The sequence below is a fragment of the Scardinius erythrophthalmus genome (assembly GCF_964197995.2).
Source record: "Scardinius erythrophthalmus genome assembly, chromosome: 21".
Lineage (NCBI taxonomy): Eukaryota > Metazoa > Chordata > Actinopteri > Cypriniformes > Leuciscidae > Scardinius > Scardinius erythrophthalmus.
Genome location: NC_138241.1, coordinates 20,092,152 through 20,113,059, shown reverse-complemented (window position 1 = coordinate 20,113,059; position 20,908 = coordinate 20,092,152). Strand labels below are relative to the sequence as shown.

At 37.9% G+C, this 20,908-nt stretch overlaps 1 protein-coding gene across 2 annotated transcripts; it reads left to right on the top strand.

The window, feature by feature from the left end:
* Positions 1–1,859: 1,859 nt before the first annotated feature.
* On the top strand, positions 1,860–20,132 carry ercc6 (excision repair cross-complementation group 6). 2 transcript variants are annotated; one of them, XM_081351479.1, is made up of 20 exons: positions 1,860–1,991; positions 2,462–2,857; positions 2,983–3,103; positions 3,362–3,470; positions 4,156–4,864; positions 6,366–6,497; positions 7,254–7,412; positions 9,065–9,200; positions 9,983–10,153; positions 10,546–10,722; positions 12,643–12,759; positions 13,003–13,098; positions 14,817–15,035; positions 15,471–15,581; positions 15,684–15,803; positions 15,914–16,008; positions 16,432–16,577; positions 16,914–17,595; positions 18,601–18,679; positions 18,762–20,132. In XM_081351479.1, exons 2-20 carry the CDS (start codon positions 2,472–2,474, stop codon positions 19,191–19,193), a joined length of 4,197 nt encoding a protein of 1,398 aa, XP_081207605.1. In that variant the 5' UTR covers positions 1,860–1,991; positions 2,462–2,471; the 3' UTR covers positions 19,194–20,132. The 2 variants fall into 2 exon arrangements, with proteins under 2 accessions (XP_081207605.1, XP_081207606.1); XM_081351480.1 differs by having other exon boundaries at positions 1,873–1,991; positions 2,995–3,103.
* The last annotated feature ends 776 nt before the right edge of the window (positions 20,133–20,908 follow it).

The window sequence follows — 20,908 nt, the reverse complement described above, 5'->3', positions numbered from 1 at the left end:
CAAGCTAACCTAAGATTCATGCACACGAACGCTCAGGGTGATCCACTGAAACCTTCCAGGTGGTGCACAATATGTAGTATTTTACAATATGAAGTAAAGCATTTGATGCAATTCATCACTTAAGTCTAGATTCATGTTACTTATGCATGACAGAAAGGGATTCTTTTTTTGTAACTATTAAGTTAATTAATTAATGGTCCTCAGGGTCAAAATAAATGGGAATGGGGGAAAATACGTTTCATATCTGCTTTTTGGTGTTGGTTTTATTTACCTTTTTTTATAATTTATTTCTTATTCTAAAGTAATGATTTTTTTTATTTATTTTTTAGATTTGGGTTATTGAAATAAATATGTGATTACAATCAAGTCTTGTCTTTTACTGGCAACTTATGTAGCATTTCTTCACAATTACGAGGCGTTATTGCAAAAACAGACACTTCAAAATCCCCTTAAACTGCAGCAAACAATTCAAACACAAATTTCATTGAACTTTTCGAGTAAGATACACTACTAAAAATAAGAATAAAATCATGTGAAACATAGGCCTACATGATGGGGACTATAAAAAAAGTATAGTAGATAGAAATGAATTCAATTTAATGATAAAACACTTAGAAGAGGATATTAATAAAACACTGGATATATCAGTTAGTACCTCAGTAATCCCAGGTTGACACGACGCTATAAATATAATATGATTTCCTTCAGGCTTTTGGAAGGAAACATATGGGAGTGGAAAACCTGTCATATGGAAGAAACATTTTGGCAGCAAACTCAAGGACTAAGAACAATTGGATTTGGCTGGCATGGTATCATCAGGAAAAAAAAAGTAATACAGTATCAAAGTTGTGTACACCAAGCACATGGTATTATGGAATGGCTGTTTTCCTGATCGCTTGCTTTGATGTGTCACAAACACTGTCACTCATTCTTTCCTCGGGACATTGAGGAAAAACACTACTGGAAAACAGAGAAAAACTATGATACTTGCGGGTTTTACTGCTTGGTTTCAAAAGTCTCCATGTTTCCTTTGTCTTTAAATATGACAGCACTTCACAAATGATTCAGCTCTAGAAGTTTGGATGTAGTGACTGAAGATTGAGAGTTTGCAATATCAAGCAGCTCGCTTCCGCCATCTACAGTTCATTCACCAGTATTCAACCACGAGCCTGCTTAACCTCCCGAATCAACACTAAACAAGAGAGAAATAGTTTTTAGATATTAAGTTAAACCCCTTAATAAAGTTTACTGTTGCTACTGTAAAAAACAAGAGGGTTGCTATGGTAAATTCATGGAAGGAATTGTAAAAATTCTGATCTCAAGAGGGCGCTGTATGATAAGAAACTTTTTAAGCGCAACGTTGGCGCATTGGGATTTGTTTTCATATATATATTTTCTTTATACGTTTTTTAAAAAACAAAAAACTTATTTTCGCTATACATTGCTAAACATATAAAAATCCCACAGCATATCGTCAATGTATGACAACTAACTCGATCAATTAAAATAAATTATAATACTGGCTTCAATTATGACGGTTAAATATTAAATAAAATTCATGTACAATTCTAAAATAGATGTAAATATTGCACAATTTATGATAACACAATAAATGCTCCAATTGCATTTAAATATATGGGAGTGCTTTGTGTTCTGTGTTTTCAGAGTTCATTCATTCATTAATTAATTCAAGAAAAACACACTAAACATTTAAAGAACAATGCATCCAGGTTTTATCATTATATCGGAGGTTTATGTAACAAATAAGCAGAGGATCTAAGTAGGGAGGAATTTTTCTCGACTTTTATTTTGGCATGTTTCCTCAGCCGGGGACATTTACGGTGCCTTAAACTCTCTTCCTTCACAGTTTATTATGCCTTGATTGTGTAACAAGTTCACATGCTAGATAGTAGTATACAACGAAACAACGAATCTTAATGGATTTCACGTTAAACGAATAAATCATTTGAAAGAGTCGGGTCGTTGTGAAGGTTTGTTGTTTATCGCTGGGCTTTTTTAATGTCTGAGTTAAGTTGAGGACAAACAACAATAATAATATGCTAGCAGTTAGCATTTAGCACATAAGCAATACTATTGGTTAAAACACTCTTTAAATTGTTTTATTTTTATTTAGAAAGGCTATAATCAAATATCAGCATAACCACATTTGTCTTCACATTAATCAATTTGTCGCGTTGTTATTGTGCGTTACTGTGAAAACCGAGGCTGTTATAGCATTCAGTTATTGTGTATGTCTTTTGTTGTGTTCTTCAGTGACTGTAATTGCTCAGTCCATATGTTTTACCATTTATAGAAATAACTACGAAAAAAGTAAACTTTATGATTCTATATATAAGCCATTATCAATTACTGTAGAGTTTCCCTGTTATGATAGTACTCTTAGTTGGGTGTCTAATTAAATATGTCCAAAGTTACAGTCTTAGATCATCCTTATTCACAGTTACTTAACAATGCCAGTAGAAGGTAACAAGGACCAGGCCCTGCCTCCCATGTCCAGCCCTGTCAGTGCCCTTACTCCTGGAGTCCAAGAAGACAATGGCCTTTCCATCCCAGGAAGCAGTAAGGAAGAGCCAGCGGCTACATGTCCGGATAATGTTGGGGCACAGAATCCTAGAAAATCGCAGCCCCTACTCCACATCAACCGTCAGGAGATCCGATCAGTGGACCACAACTCTCAGGCTGCTGAGCTGCAGGGATTGGGAGTGGATGTATATGACCAAGATGTTCTCGAGCAAGGTGTGTTGCAGCAGGTGGACAGGGCCATTCAGGAGGCCAACCAGGCTGCGGCCAAAGCAGAGGCAGAGAAAGAATATGAGTCCGTACTGGATGACGTCAGGTGAATTTATGCTTCCTTTGTTGATCTTAAGACATTGAACATGTACATTTGTCAATGAATGAAATCTCAGTGTGAATGCTGGAATGTGATGTCACCTTTTGTAATTGACTTGTAATGTATTTTAGGTCATGTACAAGTGCTTTGAAGCACATCAACAAAATTTTAGAGCAGTTAGCCCCTTATGCTGCCTCGAGCAAGGACATCAGTCGGAAAATTGAGTCTGTCAAAAGACAAAAAGAGAACAAGGTGAGCGTATGCTGGATTGTTGTTATTATTATTTTTTGCTTGGTTTAGCTTATACCACTATAGATTTTATGTTGTTGGAATTTTATTAGATATCTGCCATCTCAGTTTTAAAGCATAATCTATCTATCTATATAGACATATATACACACACTTTATATTCATAATGAAAAAAGAGCTTGTCATTTTCAATAACACACTGTTGTTGTTATTTTTAAACCCTTACCACACAATATTTCAGAAGCCTGTTATCTTTTACAGGAGAAGCAGTTAAAAAAGATCAGAGCCAAGCAGAAGAGATTGCAGGCTGTTCTTGATGGAGAGGATATCCAGAAGCTTGAGGCAGAATTATTGATTGAGGATGATGAAGGTAAGTTTGAAGCACAGTCCTTTGCAGAAGCTTTACATACATTATTAGCCTTATCATTGGTGCATCATATACTCCTTTGATCTTGCTGAACAATCACTTTGCTTATATGCCATGGGCGCCATAAATTATACACTTTCAGAATGTCTGTATCTTGGATGTTTGTTTTAATATGCTATTGTGGGACCAGTAGTGGTATTTTGTGGGCAACGCTGGCGCCTTGGGATTGGTTTAAAAATGTTTTTTTTTTTTTTTACCTTATTTTCACTATGTATTGTTTTCTAAACATAAAACTGCACAGCATATTTGACATTTTTGACCACTGGCTCAATCAGTTGAAATAAATTATTTTATTGACAATTATTGCTTTTAAATGTTATATAAAATTATTTTATTGACAATTATTGCTTTTAAATGTTATATAAAATTTTTATGATAACACAATAAATTCTCTAATGCAATTTAACTATTTTGGAGTGCTTTATGTTCAGTGTTTTCTAAGGTTATTTATTTATTTATTTATTTATTCATTCTTAAAAAAAACACCTTGTACACATTTAAACAAAATGTTACGGAATGGCTGTATCATGGAAAGTTCATTTCTCTCATTGTGTTCATTTGAATGTTTGCTTTAAAATGCTTTCATGACAATAGTGGTACTAATCTATACTCTGTTTGTCTCTGTTAGAACCAGGCCCATCCACTCTGGGCAGCATGCTTATGCCAGCTCAGGAGTCCGAATGGGAAGAGCTCATCCGCACAGGTCACATGACCCCCTTCGGTTCACGGATCCCTCAAAAGCAAGAGAAGAAAGAGCCGCGGAAGGTTATGCTCAGCGAGAACTCAGGATTTGACAAGTACCTTGACGATCAAGCCATGTTAGCGGATAGCAGGAAGAGACCCATCTTAAAGAAGAAGATCACCAAGAAGCTTTCAGGAGAGACGACGCATGGCAAAGAGCAAAAGAACGGATCCCTCTCCAGCAAAGATAAGAAGCTCCAAAAGCGAATGCGTAAGCTCCAGAGGACCGCCTTGAGGGCTCACCCCAAAGCTAGGCCCAAGGTGGAGAAGGAGCCGTCCCGAGCCAGGAGGAGGAAAGGCGAAGGGGAAAAGACGTCAGATAGCGAGGGTTCGGAGTACGTCCCGAGTGATGAGCTGATGGATCCTGAGGAACCAGAGAGAGATGATGATGATGAGTTCTGGGTGGATAAAGATGAAGAATACAAACTCAAACCGTACAAGAAGAAGAACCAGGCCAAAACCAGGAAACCTAAGAAGGAGGACGAGAGCGACGAGTACATCCCTAGCAGCTCAGAGGATGAAGACTCTCAGAAAGGCGGAAAAGTCAAGAAATGTAAAGATGATGGAGATATCGAGTGTTACAGGCAAAGGATTAGGTAAGTTTAGTCTGAATCCATCATTTCCTAAACTGTCACAATCATTACAGTCAAAAGCCATTCATATGTTTAGTTACTTTGCCTAGCATGTATGCTAGAACAGATAGCCTAATCCACTGATGAAATTGGCTGCTGTTCCTTGACTAAGCAAATTCTATGCCTATTCATATTTTCTCATTATGGTATGCATGTATTTATTCCAGTGTTAACGTGCAAATAGATGGAAGCAAACCTAACAAGATTTATGCATTCGTATTTATAGTAAGCAAATTGAGTTGGCATGCTCTCTCTCTCCATAGTTTCCCTGCTCTGGTTGGTTTAAATGTGAATGCAGCCACTCTCTTCTGCTATGGTGAAGCACAGCAATGCTGAGTGGTGGAGGAAAAAAACATAATTAACTGAACCAATGCTTAGTCTTGACTTAATTACAAGTGCAGTCTCGGAAGCCCCAGATAAAGGGAACAGTTTCATTGCGGAGTGACAGGACCAACCCCAAATGAAGATGGATTTTTTTCCCTACACTCCTCTCTCCATTCCTTTCTTGGGGAGCTCAAACTCCTAATTGTCTGTATCAATCTTAATTTGCTTTTCTGACGACACTACCACTAACTGCTGTAGCTTTCCCTGAAGCCAGAAGTGGGTCAATTAAATCTGGCCTGCTGGAGTGAGGGGCAGAGGAAAGGAAAGGTCTCTCACTCTTGCTCTCACTCTCTCTTCTGTTTCTGTCTTTGTCTGTCTATAGTTTTTTGGCTAGGAAATTAAAAACCGAGGCCAGGGACTTTTGGTACCTGACTGTACCTTGTCGACTTTCCCATTGGAGGCATCTTTAACGGAGTCAAATTTTAAATGTCAGCAGTAGACTTGTTTTAGTTTGAGAAGATCGTTAATCAAATACGTTATGTGAAGTCTTCAGCATGGGAAATGTCTCGATGGGGTCTGTCGTTTAGCTTGACGCTGTGTCCACACCGGTTTGTGGCCTGTTTCTATTTTTTAACACGATGATGCACGGCTACTCAAGCCATTTTGTTACTGAACCTTGTGCTTAGTGGTCGGACGATAAGGATTTTTTAAGGCCTTGCTGATATATTAGAGAGAAGTGTTGCTGTAGGCCATTATAAATCTGACATATACAGTATTTCACACTTGTATTACATTTCATTGAAAATTTTCACATTTCATTATTTTAAATCTTTATGAGGAAAAAAATCTGTAAAATACAGTTATATAAATAAAGTTTGGAAATGAATGAATGCAATGAAATTTATATTTATTTTACATGATATTATTTGGAAACAAATGTGAACAGAATAATTTAAGTTGAAAAAGAGAAAGCCCTGTAAAGTAAACCGGTTTATTCATTAGATTCAACTTCTTGATTCTGTAGTCCTAGTTGGTGAATGTACTGTGATTATGTGCAGCTTCAAGAGGCTTCAAGCTGATGCCGGTTGTGAAGAGAGCATTACAAATGCAGTGGTAATGTTGTGGTTTTGTCTTCTTGCAGGAAGTGGAAAAGGCAAAGACTTCGAGAAAAAGAGGCAAAGAGAGAAGCAGGGGAAGAGGAGACTGAGGAGAGTGAAGCGGAGTTTGATGAAGGATTTAAAGTGCCTGGTTTCCTTTGGAAGAAACTCTTCAAGTATGGCTCGCACAAATCACACACAGTGAAAGAAAACAATCAATAACTTTCACATACACATACAATGGCTGTGTCCGAAAGTAAAAAAATGCTGCCTTCGGAGGATGCGTTCTGAGGTAAGAAGGCATCATGGCCCGCCTGAATCCAGTGTTAGCTTAATTTCTTGTCTCCTGAGATACCTTCATCTGATTGATTTTTAAAGGCAGCATAGATGTAGCTTTCACTGCCTTTGATATCCCACAATCCTGTGCATTCCATTCCGTAACTTTTTATGTCATTTATAGTGAGAAATTACTATTGTAGTAATTAAATATTCTTAATTTTTACCAAAGCTCTCACTTTTTTTTTTCTGTGGATCATTACCTTTACCATTACGTTTTCGAAGTCTCTCCGAAATCAGTTTCGTGAGGTGCAAATGTTGCCTGCAAAGTCATCGCCTGATAAAGCAGCGAGGCAACAAGTCAGCTGCCTAAGTTTTCGGACACAGCCAATGTGAAATATAAAATGTGTACAAAAATTACTCACAATTTTAAATGTACGAGTCCTGAAAGCTGAGCTGTGAAGTGCTTTAGGCTTAGAAAGAAGTACTCAGGCTGTTGTGTTCTGGATGTGTTTTACAGCACATCAATTGGGCAACACTTATAGTCCATTTATCCAGAATCAATAGTGATAATGGCCCTATGATTAATTCATCAGCCACTGTGTTTGTGCTGTGGCTGCGTTTTGTGTGACAAAGCGTTTGCTTTTGTTGTCCAGGTATCAGCAGACAGGTGTCAGGTGGATGTGGGAACTGCACTGCCAGCAGGCAGGAGGCATTCTGGGAGACGAGATGGGCCTGGGCAAGACGATACAGATAATTGCCTTCCTGGCAGGCCTGAGCTACAGCAAGCTAAAAACACGTGGCTCCAATTACAGGCAAGGGACCCTACATGCTTGTAGACTTTTACTGTATTTATCTAATTTAATTTATGAAAATCTTTTTCTACCTCAGAATACAAATAATTTCTACGTAATTAATAATTTCTATACAAGAATAAAAATTATACACAGCATATTATTTATATATTATAATTACGTAGATATAGTTTAATATCTTTATCTGAGGTGGAAATAGTATTCCTTTATATAATATACTGTATATATAGCTTCCATAGTATTTTTTTCTCTTTTTATATGCTCTTTTTCTTTTTTTCTTCATTCTGTCTTTGTGCTTTGAGTCTCTTCCTTTCCAAAACACGCTCATCATCATCAGCCATTAAATCCAATATGCACCCATACATGTGTACAAACACTCATAAACACGAGCACACATAAACACAGACGTCGGCTGTCTCCCCCACCCCTCCCAGACTCAAAGTCTCGATTGCGATGAATATTTCAGCAGCTGGATTTCTGGTGGAGAGAGGTTTGCTGTGAATTATTAAAGACGTTTCAATTATGATATTCCTCTAATTCTCTTAGTGGCGACATCAAAGGAGAAACAAGGACGTGACATGAAGTAGAGACTGCTTGTTGGGAGGGGAGGGTGGAAAATGAAACATGAAACATGTAATTAAACACGTTGAAGGTAGTGCCTTTTTACTTTTTTTGCTTTTCTTGCCAAACACTCTCGGGGTGGAGGCCCTCCTGGCTGGTCAATAAGCTGTCTGGCGTCGCCCATCCGCAAATTGATTGTTTGCAAACTCAATTATGGCTCGCTATCAATGGCTTTCACAATCCGGAATATCATATCAAGCCGTAATGCTCCTAAAGCCATTTAGTGCATGTTTTTTCAGTTCATTTCTTTAGTGAACACTCACATGGAGAGGAAGACCAGAACAGCTGTGGTGTAAGCTTATGGGGTTCATCACCTTAAAGTTTAATGTGTAATTGCAAGTAAAACATTTTAGGATTTCTCCAAAATGTAAAATGGACAATCAGCCAGTAATTATATTGACACAAAACTTACCCTCATTTCGATAAGGATGACATCACTGAAAATAATGTAACTTGTTCAGTAAGTGAGTCAGATGATGATTCACTAACTGCTGTGATGGATTCAATTCAGTGAGGAATATATATATAACATACAGTAAAATATTGTGTAGCTCAATTCCTCAGTGAATTGAATCCATACATATTTATTGATTCATTTAAATGCTGTGATGGCAAAGCTGAATTTTCAGCAGCCATTTCTCCAGTCTCACATAATCCTTCAGAAATCATTCTAATTTGATAAATAAAATAAAATAAAAAGAACAGCATTTATTTGAATAAATTAAACAATCCTTTTATGACATTATAACTCTTTACTGTCACTTTTTATCAATTTAATACATCCTTACTGAATAGTATTATTTCCTATTTACTATATATTAATAGCTCCTATTAATTTCTAATTAAAAAAATCAAACTTACCCAAATATATATATATTATTGCATTGGTGCTGAGGAATGCTGTGCAGGAATGATTTTTAATCGAAGGCTTTCATTTACCCCAAATGAAAAGCAGATGACTTATTGCATATTAAACACCTAGTAAAAACATAGTTTCTCCAGTGTTGTGACCACAATCCCTTCTCCTATAGGTATGCTGGACTGGGACCCACGGTCATTGTGTGTCCGGCTACAGTCATGCATCAGTGGGTGAAAGAGTTCCACACATGGTGGCCTCCTTTCCGTGTTGCTGTCCTCCACGACACGGGCTCCTTCACCAGCAAAAAGGTGAGACACGCTCTGCTGGAGCTGAGGATGTCCATTCTTGTGACTTCAATAATGTAAACTGTTTTGTTTACTCTCAACATATGTAATCTCAATGCTCTAACTTTTCTATACAAGCAACATGACAACTAGATTAAGATGAACTGTGTCGCTTCGGCCTGTAACGTTTATGCCAGCGTGAGATTTTCCCCTTGTCAGCAAATATCCTAGTGTGTGGAGTCGAATTGGCTCCAAGGAAATGTTAAATTAATTAAAGCTAAGGTAGCAGGAGCTGCTGTGGGGCGGCTGTGAAGTGTTTACTGTGAGTGGTCTTCACTGCCCCCCTCCCCATCCTGCCTGACACAGTGATTAATGGGGGTTGTTGTCTGGCAGTCCGTGCTTTGCCCTCTAGGTGGAGAGATGGTCTCAAGAGCTTGTGGGAGAGAGACAGAGGAACGTTTATGCAGCGTTGGCACCTAATGATACCGCCTTTACGCTAACACTAACACTCCTGTAGAGCAGATGTACCTGATTAATTGGCTACAAAGTATAAAAAAAAAAAGTGTGGAGGGGGGGTTGGGAACAGAGGTTAGTCGCTTTGCACGTCTATAATTGGAACACTCTTGAGACCGTTCATGTGAGACGTCAAAGCAGACGTATAGACTCGTCGTTCTGATGAAGACGCTATCGCCAGGGGCCTGATACCGGCAACCTATTGCAATTTCCTCAATTTAATTAACAGCCAAAAAAGACATTGTTGTGCGTGTGAGTTTACTTTCCGGTTTTACTTTATTCCTTATTTTCAGGAGAAGCTCATCCCGGAAATAGTGGCAGGTCACGGCATCCTCATCACTTCCTACTCATACATACGCATTATGCAAGATTACATCCAGAAGTACGACTGGCATTACGTCATCCTGGATGAGGGCCACAAGATTAGGAACCCCAACGCTGGGGTGACTATGGCATGCAAGCAGGTGACCGTTGCTTTCTTTTCAGAGATTTTTCCTGCATTTTACAATCAAGCTGTCAAATAAAGACTTGCGGTTTTCACAAAGCACGCAAGTAAAGCTAGTTGACCTTTTCGAAATGAACTTAGTTCAGTCTGCATCAAGTTAAATGAGCTCCAGAGCTATTGATCGCTTTATTAAAAAAATCAATTGGAAATTTCTCAACACTTTGATTTGGTATTGAATAAACTGAAGCTAATGGAGCTTTAAAACCAAATCCATCTTAAACGGGGTTTCACTGTCAAGTAGTATCTGACCGCTTGCACAGGTAGGCTTCCAAAACTATTTTGATTACTTGGTCAACTTACATCTTATTATGAAGGATTGTCACTGATTTCTTTTTTTTCCCCTGTACACAGTTCCGGACACCCCACCGTTTCATCCTCTCGGGCTCACCCATGCAGAACAACCTCAAAGAGCTGTGGTCGCTCTTTGACTTTGTGTTTCCAGGGAAGCTGGGGACTCTGCCCGTCTTCATGGAGCAGTTCTCTGTGCCCATTACCATGGGAGGATACTCTAATGCGTCTCCAGTTCAGGTGAACCACTCATCACCCAGAGCTTACTGCTCAGTGCAGTTAAAATTCTCTTATTATTCATATATAAACCTATCATTTACATCAAATATAACAGTGTAATGACACAGAACACACTGTATATTACACGGAGATGGAAGTGCCTGTATTAATTCAAAGGCATATAAAAACCTTCTAACAGCGTACTGATGGCTGCATGGTGAATGGAATGTAGATGTGCCATTATTAGGAAACCTTTTTAATAGCACACTTACTTTATGGATTTCATTTCCGAACTGCTTTAAAAGGCTATTGATGTTTCCTTTGCCAATAATAAAAACCTTTACTAATTATTAATGTTATTAAATGGTTGAAGATAGCTAACCCCTGACTCATGGTGCTCTCTCCTTTCCCAGCTGTCTGCATAGTCCTGCTGACCAGCCTCATACGTTCATACATTTTCTTTTAATGGATATTCATTTGAGAAATGAGAGAAGACTTTACAATCTTGCAATTAGAATTTACACACTTTATGCTGTACATATTTCTTTGTACCAAAAATATATGAAAAATTAACCAACGTCTGTCCTGTGCACTAATTCAAATCATGTTGCAATCTCGTGTGTGTGTGTGTGTGTGTGTGTGTGTGTTTGACATTCTACTTTAAAAATATGTGTTTCAGAGTTTAAATCTGGAGTTCTTTTTGTAAAAAATAAAATAAAAATAAGAAACATTTTGATATTATAGAAAGGTTTAAGAGCCTTTTAAACAACATGTATCTAATTCTTTTATAATTATGCATGTGTCTTGTATGACCGTATATTAATTCAGAGACAAATTTATTTTTAAAAGTACAAATATTCTTTCACATTGCAGGACCGTTTAAAACGAACTAGGGAAAAATAAAGAGTGTGATGTTTGTATGTCTTGTAATAAAATAAAGAAGCAAGCACAGACATCTAGTGGCTACACAATAACTCTGCAAACACAACAAAGGGGTCTTTAAAAATTGTGAAACACTTAAAAGTGATAATGAAATTGAAGAAATAAAAAATTGAAACATTAAGTCTTTAGCTCTTTTGCAGCCAGCTCTATTATGAACCATATGCTGTATCACTACTTATTCACACATCTAACCTCTGCTTCTCTGTCTCACTCTTGCTCTCTCTCTCTCTCTCTCTCTCTCTCTCTCTCTCTCTTTTGTCCTCTCAAATGGGCCCTAATCTGGGCTCGTTGTATGCCCTGCAGTGTTGTGGTTCCACTGCAGGCTTACTTTTGATCTGCGAACCCCTTTAAATTACAGCTAAATGGCATTTGGCCTAACGCTGGATCAGGAGAACATTATTGATAAAAGAGTGTAGCCCCCCTCTGGAGTCCAGCAGCACTCTTATGAATCTTTAATGTGTCAATCTGCTGATAGGAGGAGAGAAAGAGAACAAGCGGCTGTTGACATGCCTCAGGACACACTCATTTATTTGGCTTTCATAAAATGTATTGAAGTGGATGCTTGTTAATTAGCCAAAAACATAAACAAATATATTTTAGTGGGTGTGTTTGCTTGCAAAAAGTTCAAACACTACTGTAAGTTTGGGGTCTGTAAGATCATTTAATGTTTTTGAAAGAAGTCTATTATGCTCACCAAAGCTGCATATATTTTATAAAAATATATATTTAATCAAAATAATATTGTGAAAATAACTGTTTTCTATTTTAATGTATTTTAAAATGTAATTTATTCCTGTGATGACAAAGCTTCATTTACAGCAGACATTACTCAGATTTTTAGAGACATTACTATGATCCTTCAGAAATCATTCTAATATACTGATTTGGTGTTAAAGAATCATTGCTTATTGTTATCAGTGTTGTGCTGCTGAATATTTTTGTTGAGACCTTTTTTTTTTTGTCACAAATGGATTTATTTGTTTTATTTATAATCCTCAGGTCCAGACAGCCTATAAATGTGCTTGTGTTCTTCGTGACACGATTAACCCTTACCTGCTGAGGAGAATGAAGGCTGATGTGAAAGCAAACCTCTCTTTACCTGACAAAAACGAACAGGTGCCCATGCAATACTTAAAAGAAGTGAATCTATACTCCACTAGTTGTATTCCTTGCATGACAACATCACTTGCATTTTAGGCACAGTTTGGCCAGTTAGTTCAGCTGAAAAAGTAGTTCCAAAGGAAGTCAAAGCATCAAGCTTGAAACACTGAAACTTCCTAGTGTTGAATAATCAAATATGTTGACTACAAGCTAAACATCAACTCAATTACAGCCCATAATGTTTTATTGTCCAAACAGGTCCTGTTCTGCAGATTAACGGAAGATCAGCGGCAGGTTTACCAGACTTTTTTGGACTCCAAAGAGGTTTATCAAATTCTGAATGGAGACATGCATGTAAGGGATACATGTGTAAAACACCAGTGTGATTGCTCAAAATTGATGATCTTCTATTCCCCACTATGTAAAAAGCCTTATTCATTATTCAGTCCACTTGAGAGTGGTGACATCCCCTATCATTATATGTTCACATACAGTTGTGTTCAAATAAATAGCAGTGCATTAATAAAAGTGAATAAAGTGCAAATATCTTTCAATAGCTTTTATTTCCATATTTCAAATGTACTGAAGACATTACACATTCAATTCCAAATTAAAGCTTATCAAGTCTGCGTTATTCTTTTACAGGAAGCAAAGAAAATGATTATTAATCTGTTAAAAAAATAGCAGTGTTGACTTCACTTTAAATTACTTAACTAATATTTGGTTGCATAACCATTGTTTTTGATAACTTCTGTGTATCTGCGTTGCATTGAGTCAATCAACTTCTGGCACCTAGAAACATGTATTTCAGCCATGAACAAACTACATTCCATAGTTCCTGTGAATTTTAATGTCACCAATGGGGTTGAAGTCATTTACTTCTGTGTGTTTCAGGTTTTTGTTGACATTTTAAAGCATTTGAGAACATTTTAGCTGAGCATCCTATAATTTGCTGCACTTTTTTTTTATACATTTTCCCCTCACCAATCAACTTTTTAATCAAATCAAATGTGATGACAGCTGGGTTTGTTGTTTTTCCATTACACTATTACATCTACAAGTACATTTTTTGCAATGCAGAATTATCACTAATATTAATAACAATGGTTCATCAGGTTACTGATGTTGTACTGCTATTTTTTAAACACAATTGTGCTTGTTAAAAAAACAAAACATTTAGAGAGCTTCTGGAATTTGTATAGTGGGATGTTTGAACACTCCAATCCATAGTGGGATTCAAAAGTCCACACTGGGATTCAAAATCTAATTTAAACCTAAAAATTTAGTTTTAGCATTTTAAGGCATTTTATCATGTAAAATGAATAAGAATGATTTTAGGATTTGCCATTATTTCTTGGTCACTAAAAATGATCATTCTGTCAAGTTATCCAGGACAAGATGATCAACAGGTTTTAAAGGAACTTGTGTAGTTCGCACAGCTCTCATAAAAGCAAACATAGGTTAAACTACTAATACAAACTTAACGCAAATTGTTATGCTAATACCAGTGTGAAATGGAAAAAGTATGAAATATGTAAAACTGGACTTGCACTATTCGTAATGTGTACAGATACTTTTGCTTTATGGTGAATTACCTCATCACAATGATGCAGAATCTGTTTAATTGGCAAATTTGTCAGCCTTACACATCTGTGAAGATGCTTGCCTTGTTGCATAAAATAAATAGTCATTGTGAACTATTGACTCTCTTTATGTGCAAAGTGTCATAGCAAGGAAAAGCTCCTTTATACAAACTATTCATCACAATGCTCTAAATGTGTTTTGAGTAGACAAAAGCTGTGGGTTGCAGAGCAGTTTACAAACCCCTCTTATGTGGTCACAAACTCCATTAAGCCACATATATAATGCAAAGACTGCTGCATTTACTTCAAGGAAGAGACTTTACTTTGCTCTGGTCAATTACCTTCATTAAATTAACCAAGTTTATTAATATTAAGATTTGTGTTTCCTATTTCTTACATGGAAAGAGAGAATTGTTTTTCTGCCTCCATTAAAAGTATTAACATATCCATCCGGTGTATTAATCTCAATCCCCCACCCTGTGGTTCTAGGTCTTCTCAGGCCTCATAGCTCTGAGGAAGATGTGCAACCACCCGGATCTGTTCACAGGCGGGCCACGGCTGCTCCGAGGCATCCCTGATGACCAGCTGACCGAGGAGGAGCACTTCGGTTACTGGAAACGCTCTGGGAAAATGATTGTTGTGGAGTCACTGCTGCGCCTGTGGTTCAAACAGGGACACCGAGTGTTGCTTTTCACCCAATCCAGGCAGGTCAGTAAGAAAGGAGCGGTGAAAAGAAGGATAAATAAAATGCACAACAGCAAAGATGTGATTGGGTGATTTCAGCCAAATTCACATAAATAGATCCATCAGGCCGTCGCTGAAGTAAAGAAGTGCGAATAAACCCACAGTATTGATGGATAAGCTGCACTCTCACCATCTCCAGCAGAACCACTAAAGGACCAATAAAGTTATTATGTCATTTTGCCCTCTAATAGAATTCATTAGGAGATCTTATTGCATTGTAGGGTGTCTGTCAGGACCCAGCTGTCTTTGTTCAATAGAAATGAGATTTGGCTTCAGAGAGAACCTAAAACCCACACAGTTGGTACTTCTGTACATGTAATATTAATCTCACTTAATCCTATTAGCACTAATCCTGTTCTTTATGCTCTGTCTGAAACCCTTTCTCCCACACACACACAGATGCTGGAGATCTTGGAGGTGTTCGTGAGGGAGAATGGCTTCTCCTATCTCAAAATGGATGGCACCACTACCATTGGGTCCAGACAGCCTCTCATTGCTCAGTTCAACCAGGTAAATATGAGATAGCAGGGCGTGTTTTATGCTCTCTGTGACGGTAATGGTGCTTTTGAGCCAACGTATTAACCATTCAGTTGTTTTCCCCCCTTTTTACAGAACAAGGACATCTTCGTCTTTCTCCTGACAACAAGAGTTGGAGGTTTGGGAGTCAATCTGACTGGAGCAAATCGGGTTGTAATCTACGACCCAGACTGGAACCCTAGCACAGACACTCAGGTCTGCCAAAGCTGTATTTCACATCCAAAACGCATGTTCTTGCTGTACCTGATGCTTGTAGCATGCACTGCTGATCGGTAATGATCTGAACTATTGACCTCTTCCCGTAGGCTCGTGAGCGTGCCTGGAGGATCGGGCAGAAACAGCAGGTGACCGTTTACAGGCTGCTGACAGCTGGAACTATCGAGGAGAAGATTTACCACAGGTTAGTTTCCTGGGACTGGGCATTGAGATGGAGCTGGTAATGGTGAGGAGGACTATTACAATCCATAATGTCCTACTTCTGTCTGCAGGAGCTCAATAGACAGTAATTGAAATGCATAATTTTTTTAATTAGATATCAACACAAATTCGCTAATTGGTCGCTAAAGGCTGTCGTAGACTACTGGGTTATTTGTAGGGAGGCAATGGGAATTTCGAAACACCGCGAAGAGTGGGATTGTTGGCATATTAATTTTGCAATTTCAAACTAACCTGCGTTTGTTAAACTGATAAACCATCCAGCAGGGTGAGATTTTGGCATGTCAGTGTTTAGGCTATAAAGGAAATAATTCAGGAAATGTGGGGCTAGAGTGTATCTTAATGGCGATTAAAAAACAACTACAGTATTTCTTGTCTCTTTCTATAGACAAATCTTCAAACAGTTTCTCACCAACCGAGTGCTAAAAGATCCTAAGCAGAGACGTTTTTTCAAGTCTAACGACATTTATGAACTTTTCACGCTGAGCAATCCTGACGGCTCCCAGGGAACAGAAACCAGTGCAATATTTGCAGGTAATTCATGGATACGTTAACAATTTGAGCATATTTTCTTTGCAAGAACAGCTCTGTTCATTTGGCTGATGTGACAAAGAGGAGATGTGTTAAAATCAGGCAATGTAAACAGAATTTAAAACATGTTTTGGTATAATGCAAAGACAGTACCCTTAAAGGGACAACTTTGTACCTTATCTACTCCTAAAAGGTGTATTTTATTAACTTAGAGTAATAATATGAACCCTTAAAGTACTACAATGCCGTTTTCAGGGGTAAATAAGATATAAAGATGTCCATTTGTAGATACAGTACAGAACTCTTCTGAATTGTGTTGTATTTGTTATTATTTCATAGGCACAGGATCAGATGTGCAGGTTCCAAAAAGACACAAGACCTCTCGTCCATCTCAGGGGACTTTGAGACCATCACAGTCTCATTCATCTGCATTTTGCGTTGAAGACCAAGATTCTCTATCAGGAAACAGAAACGCTACCTCAGTCAACAGTCTCTCAAACAACAGTGCTTCTGGGCCACCGAACAATAACCTTGAACCTCATTCCATTGCTGACCATTTGACAAACAGCACTAGTAAAGATCTTTCTTCTACGAACAGCCCTCAAAAGCACAGAGAGAAGAAAAAGCACTGTGAAATGCCAGAAAAGGACACGTTACCCTCAGACGGACCCAAGCGTAAGCATACAAAACGCAAGCACTCTGAGGATGTCAGGTTTGAGGGCTGCCGTATTTCTCACCTGGTGAAGAAAAAGAGATACAAAAAAGAGGAAGAGGAGGAGGAGAGAAAAAATGAGAAAAAGAGTGACGATTATGTTCTAGCCAAACTCTTTAAAAAATCAGGGATACACAGTGTCATGAAGCATGACAGCATCATGGACTCATCGAACCCTGACTATGTACTTGTGGAAGCTGAGGCCAATAGGGTTGCGAAGGATGCGCTGAGAGCTCTGAAGGTCTCCAGGCAAAACTGCAGGCTGCCTTTCTCAAGAGGGTCTACGACAGCAACCCCACCCCCAGTCAAGTACGTCTCCTTTAAAGGGTTATTTTACCCAAAAATGAAAATTGTCAGTAATTACTCACCCTCATGTCATTCCAAACCCGTAAGACTTTCATTCATCTTCGGAACACAAATAAATATATGCCACGACGCATGTTGTGTTGATGTGAGAGCAGACGTTGTTGCGTGAACGTGCGTTGAAGATTATATTTTGTAAATAAAGTACTTATGTTAGGTTTTTTTGCGCAAACAAAACTCTTGTCACTTCATAAAATTGAGGTTAAACCACTGGAGTCACATGGATTACTTTAATGATGCTTTTAGTACCTTTCTGGGGCATGAAAGTGGTAGTTGCGTAGACTGTCAATGGAGGGACAGAAAGCTCTCAGATTTCATTAAAGGGATAGTTCACTTTGAAATAAAATTTTGGTATGTTTTAGCTTACCTCAAGGGCATCCAAGATGTAGGTGTCTTTTTTTCCGCAGTAGTTTCAATTTTGATATTTTTAGGTCAAACCGTTCTTCTCTTTCAGTCATATAATGCAGGTCTATGGTCACTGTCTCAAAGAGCATGCACAGAGTCCAAATTAAACAATTCCCAATCGTCCAAATTAAACAATTCCCCATCGTAAGTACACACTGATGGCCTAAGACACGAAACGAGCGGTTTGTGTGAGAAAACGAACAGTATTTATATAGTTTTTAGCTCTTATACACAGCCACGTCCAAGTGATCTGAGGGCGCGCGTGCATCCTGGTGTGTGACGTGTACGCAGACTGGTGCATAGATATATACACTAGATGTCGCCTTAAAGACATTCGTTCCAATGAACTGCCGTAGCCAAGGTGTTCAGAAAATGAACAAATGTCTTACAGGTTTGGAACGACATGAGGGTGAGTAATCCATGACAGAATTTTCATGTTTGGGTAAACTAACCCTTTAATTTTAACTGAACAATATTATGTGTCTTGTAATATTATAAAATGTCAACGATAAAATAAGGCTGTTTTAACATAAATTTTTCTCTTAGGAGAAGGTTTGGACAGAAGAAAAACTCACTTCTTTCTCAGTCATCTGGAACAACGGGAAAAGCAGCAGAGAAATGCAAGGTACGTCTATATGGGTACAATATCCTGTGAACCCGCGATAAAATAATAAATGATGTTAAGCAAGTTTTTTTTTAAAATATAGGATGCAGCTATTATAAAGAAGTCAGTGGTGAAGAAGCCAGGATCTGCTGCTCACTTCAGCGGTGATGGAGCACAGGAGGAATCCGCTTCTCTCTCCTCATCCTCTCTTCTCGCTAGAATGAGAGCCAGGAATCACCTCAATCAACCACAAAGACAAGAGGATGAGGAAGAGGAAGAGAGAGAGACTCAGTCTGCCGCCGTGCATGCGACTCCTACAGAACATGACGAGCTTCTGGTCGACCTGAGGAACTTTGTGGCCTTCCAAGCTCAGGTGGATGGCCAGGCGAGCACCAAGGAGATCCTGGAGTACTTCACCCCAAGACTCACTTCCACACAAACACCAGTGTTCAGAGAACTGCTGAGAAACATTTGTGAGTTCCACAGACTTTCCGGGCAGGAAGGGATGTGGAAGCTTAAAGCTGACTTCAGGTAAACGGAGCGGAGCATATTAAAAGATTACGAAATGTGCAAATGCAATTCATTTTAATAAACTTTCTAGAACTTTCCAGGTTGGCCATAAAAAGTACAAAAAAAAGAATTGTATTGGCCCTATTATTGTAAAACACTCCTATTGTATGAAAATAATTGTCTTTTATTATTGCTTGCTGTTTTTTCTTTGCTTTTGTAAAATTCCTGGAAATCACTTGAACTTGGAAATTTCCTGAAAACTGTGTTGGTCAGGTAACTATTGATGAGACCAGTATTTGTTCTGCTGTACTATATTATAATACTATTGCAATACTATTGTAATACTATTGTAATCTTTTTTTAATAATGGAAAATGTACGTTTATATAGTGCTTCCACCCTAAAGGTGCTTGGTGCCAAATTGTTTACATGACGTTTTAGTGAGTATAGGTGGCTTTGAAAGTTATAGCCAACATTATTTAATGTCTTGAGAGTATCTACCTCTACCTCCCACTTAATGTTTGTTCATCGGGAACAAATGAGATTTAATGTAATTGCAATGTGTAAAGCCAGTGATGGAGTTTAGGGAATACTGTTATACGTTTGAACAATTAAATGTATTCATTAAAAGTTACCTAATAAACATCATCCTTTACATCAACTCCTTAGTATATTTTATTAATATGATCTAGGAAATTTAATGCATCACTAGATGATGAGCCGGAAGATGCACCACCACACAAGGGCTTATCTGAGCTCATTTTGAAAAGAACAATGATTTTCTGTTGTTGCACATTAATCACAATGCCATGGGCTCTCAGGGACAGGGTTTTATTTCTTGTAAGTTAATGTGTCAGAAATTAGTGTTCGTCTTATATTGTTTGTCAGCGCGATTTAGTACACAACCAATGAAAAACAAACCGACCTCTTCAATTGTAAAAATAAAAAATAATAATTAAATTGTGCTTTTGTGTGAATACTTTTCTCTTCAAGCTAGAGCGAATGAATCATTAAAAGAACTAACTGTGAAAATGCTAGTTTGAAACAATATAAAAGAAAACAACAGATTGAGTTTATGAATTTATTCAGTGTTTCCGGCCTCATTAAAACTTTATTCGTTTATGTAGTCGTTAATGCATGGGTTCAGAATAATAGTATTTTACTTATTCGTTTGTAGTCTATTAACCAAAAGTTGTCTTCTTTTTTTTTTTATGGTGGATATTTGTGCGCGCGCAGTCCTGTCGCTGACCGTGGTGCTGAAAGTTTTTCTTTTATTTTCTTACGAGGCCTCGTGCGCACACAATTATTCTGTTAGTTAAAAATTAAAAACAGCAATTGTTCACCAGCGCATGCACTCTAAAGACAGCGCTTTATGACACTCATTTCAGATGGCACATATACTGCTGTAATACACTCTCCCATTCAGCCTCTCAAGATCGTAGAAATCACTTGATCTATTGGTTTGCTCAATCTAAATATATCTCCGTTTCGTATAATAATAATAATACAAATGTCAGGAAGTTATACAGAGCTCGTCCCCCAGTTTCCGATGCATTTTGACGATAACACCAACTTTATTTTCAGCAGTGCATAAATTAATTACACGCATTTAATAACTAAAATATCATTATATTCCCCTCTTAATATCATAAACGTTCTACGCCAGGGAAGCACTTAATAGTGCAGGGGGCCATAACAGGCTATTATCCTTGTGTAATGCTATTAGAGAACCAATTATGCA

Coding starts and splice junctions, on each gene's coding strand:
- ercc6 (XM_081351479.1), top strand. CDS start 2,472: ATGCCAGTAGAAGGTAACAAGGACCAGGCCCTGCCTCCCATGTCCAGC. Junction 4,865..6,365: donor TGTTACAGGCAAAGGATTAG/GTAAGTTTAGTC, acceptor GTCTTCTTGCAG/GAAGTGGAAAAGGCAAAGAC. Junction 15,804..15,913: donor ACCCTAGCACAGACACTCAG/GTCTGCCAAAGC, acceptor CTCTTCCCGTAG/GCTCGTGAGCGTGCCTGGAG.